At 43.4% G+C, this 2,536-nt stretch overlaps 1 protein-coding gene across 1 annotated transcript; it reads left to right on the plus strand.

The window, feature by feature from the left end:
• The first annotated feature begins 927 nt into the window (after positions 1-927).
• Positions 928-1,917, plus strand: LOC110627629 (eukaryotic translation initiation factor 3 subunit C-like). Its single transcript, XM_021773978.1, has 2 exons — positions 928-1,351; positions 1,463-1,917. Exons 1-2 carry the CDS (start codon positions 928-930, stop codon positions 1,915-1,917), a joined length of 879 nt encoding a protein of 292 aa, XP_021629670.1.
• Positions 1,918-2,536: the final 619 nt, after the last annotated feature.

The raw sequence follows: 2,536 nt of genomic DNA on the forward strand, positions 1-2,536 counted from the left end.
GAAACTTCATTTTTAAATTTACCATATCTCATTTGCTAACCTGTCAAGCCATAACTCTCCTCTTTTCAAATCCTACAATATTGCATTACCCTTTTACCGTTTCACTAATCTTAATTCTATCAAAGCTCTCCTCATCTCCAGATCATTTCACATTTTCACTAACGCTGAATCCACATAGTGTACCATCTGGTTTCACCACCATCCTCGCTATTTATCGTTTCATTCTCGTAATACAAGTGAAAATTGATGAAAGTAAGCTTGTTCGCGCCATTTTTCTGTTAAGCACGTACTCACGTGCTCTGTATGTTTTAATTTGTTAAGAGTCTGTTGCCCACGTATTCTGTAACCCGAGTCTTGCGCGATGTGGCTTCAAGCTCGAAGTAAATTTCGTTTTCAGTTTGTAATGGTTGATTTGATTCAGTATAAATAAGAATGAAAAGTTGAAACAAGATACAGAGGCTAATTTTTTCAAAAAGAGAGTTTACACTCTGCATAGAGCAATATTCACATTCTCGTGAGTTTGGGTTGAGAGAGTTGCAGGAGGTCGACAGTCCAGCTACAGTGTTCGCACTTGGAAGAGGAGTGCTCACACTCGTTAAAGGAGATCAGCTTCTAAGATACGGAGTTATAGGAGTTCGGAGCTCGGCAAGATCTGCTGCAGAGTTACAGGAGTTCGGAGCTCGGCAAGATGCAGCCGAACTCGGCAAGATCTGCTGCAGAGTTACAGGAGGTCAGAGCTCAGCTAGATCTGCTGCAGAGTTACAGGAGGTCGGAGCTCAGCTAGATCTGCTGCGGAGTTACAGGAGGTCAGAGCTCGGCTCCCCGTGTTCACTTGCTTTCAAGAGATCGGCTTAAGAGGTTAAAGGAGATCAGCCTCTCAGTTTACACTTGGTATTAGAGTCCGGGACCTTGTTTATGCCCAAATACATGCCTCGGCACGAATCATCATCGTCGAGTGCTGTCCATAGTGGGAATGGCGGCAATGGTGGTCAGACGACAAAAACGGTAGTGAGAGCTCCCGTAAGAGAAAGGGGTGTCTCTCTACAATATCCACTCCTAACAAAGACAAATTATGCGGCTTGGGCAATCAAGATGCAAGTCTATATGCAAGCTCAAGGTGTTTGGAATGTCGTTGAGTCTGAAGATCCAGTTGATCCTTGTTCAGACCGGATTGCATTGGCAGCAATCTTTCAAGGGATCACCGAAGACACCCTGTTACAGTTGGGAGTAAAGAAATCAGCTAAAGAGGTATGGGATGCTCTCAAGGTTATGAACCTCGGTGCAGAGAGGGTCAAAGAAGTACGAGCACAAGCTCTTAGATGGGAGCTCAAAAGCATGAGAATGGAAAATGGTGAGTCTGTCGATGATTTCACTGGAAAAATCTCAACTATTGTCAACAAGCTCTAAGCACTTGGAGAAATGGTTAATGAAACGTATGTAGTAAAGAAAATGTTGCGTTCAGTGTCCCCTAAGTATCTTCAGATTGCCTCAACCATAGAAGAATTCGGGAATCTGTCTGTAAAGACGATTGAAGAAGTAACCGGTTCTTTCAAAGCTCACGAGGAGAGGTTGCGGAGCTACGACTCTAGAATAGACGAACATGTGCTACTTACTAAAGGAGAGTGGAAAGCACGAGCTGAGTCCTCAAAAACCAATGAGAAGCATCCGCAGGACACGACTAGAGGTCGAGGACACAGAAGTGGACATGGTAGAGGACGCGACAGAGGCAGAGGAGGAGGTCGCGGTAGGGGTCGTGGCCCTCCTGGAACAGGCCGAGGTCAGGATGATGAAGAACAACTCCATCAGAAGTTCAACATTAAAAAGGTCAGGTGTTACAATTGCAACGAATATGGCCATTTTCAATCTGATTGTAAAGCTGAAAGGAAGAAACAGAATGAGGCACATTTAGTGGAATAATTCAAAGAGGAGTCGACGTTGTTGATGCTAGAAACCAGTGAGATGATTCACATCGGTGAAGAGAAGGAAGAGGAGCTAATGCTGAATGAAGAATAGATGCATGACTTTGAAGGAGTAGAAACGAAAGGAACCATGTGGTACTATGATATGGGGGCAAGCAATCATATGACATGCAACAAGCAGGCCTTAACCGATCTCGATGAAACAGTCAAAGAGAATGTCAAGTTTAGTGATGGTTCTGTCGTCAAGGTAGAAGGCCGAGGTACTTTAGTATTTCAGTGCAAGAATGGAGATCATTTTAAACTAACAAATGTGTACTACATTCCTCAATTAAGATCCAATATTATAAGTCTTGTTCAACTCGATGAATCAGTACATTCCTCAATTAAGATCCAATATTATAAGTCTTGTTCAACTCGATGAATCAGGAGCAAAATTGGTGGTGAATGGAGGAATTCTCAGTTATGACGTAAAGGACAGGTTGATAGCCAAGGTGCACAGAACTGAAAATCGTCTGTATACGATGAGGATGATACAAGCTAAACCGAAGTGCCACTTGACAAGGTTGTCAGAAAAGTCGTGCCTATAGCATGCACGCTATGGGCACCTTAACTATCAA

This window comes from Manihot esculenta, chromosome 12 (assembly GCF_001659605.2).
Source record: "Manihot esculenta cultivar AM560-2 chromosome 12, M.esculenta_v8, whole genome shotgun sequence".
Lineage (NCBI taxonomy): Eukaryota > Viridiplantae > Streptophyta > Magnoliopsida > Malpighiales > Euphorbiaceae > Manihot > Manihot esculenta.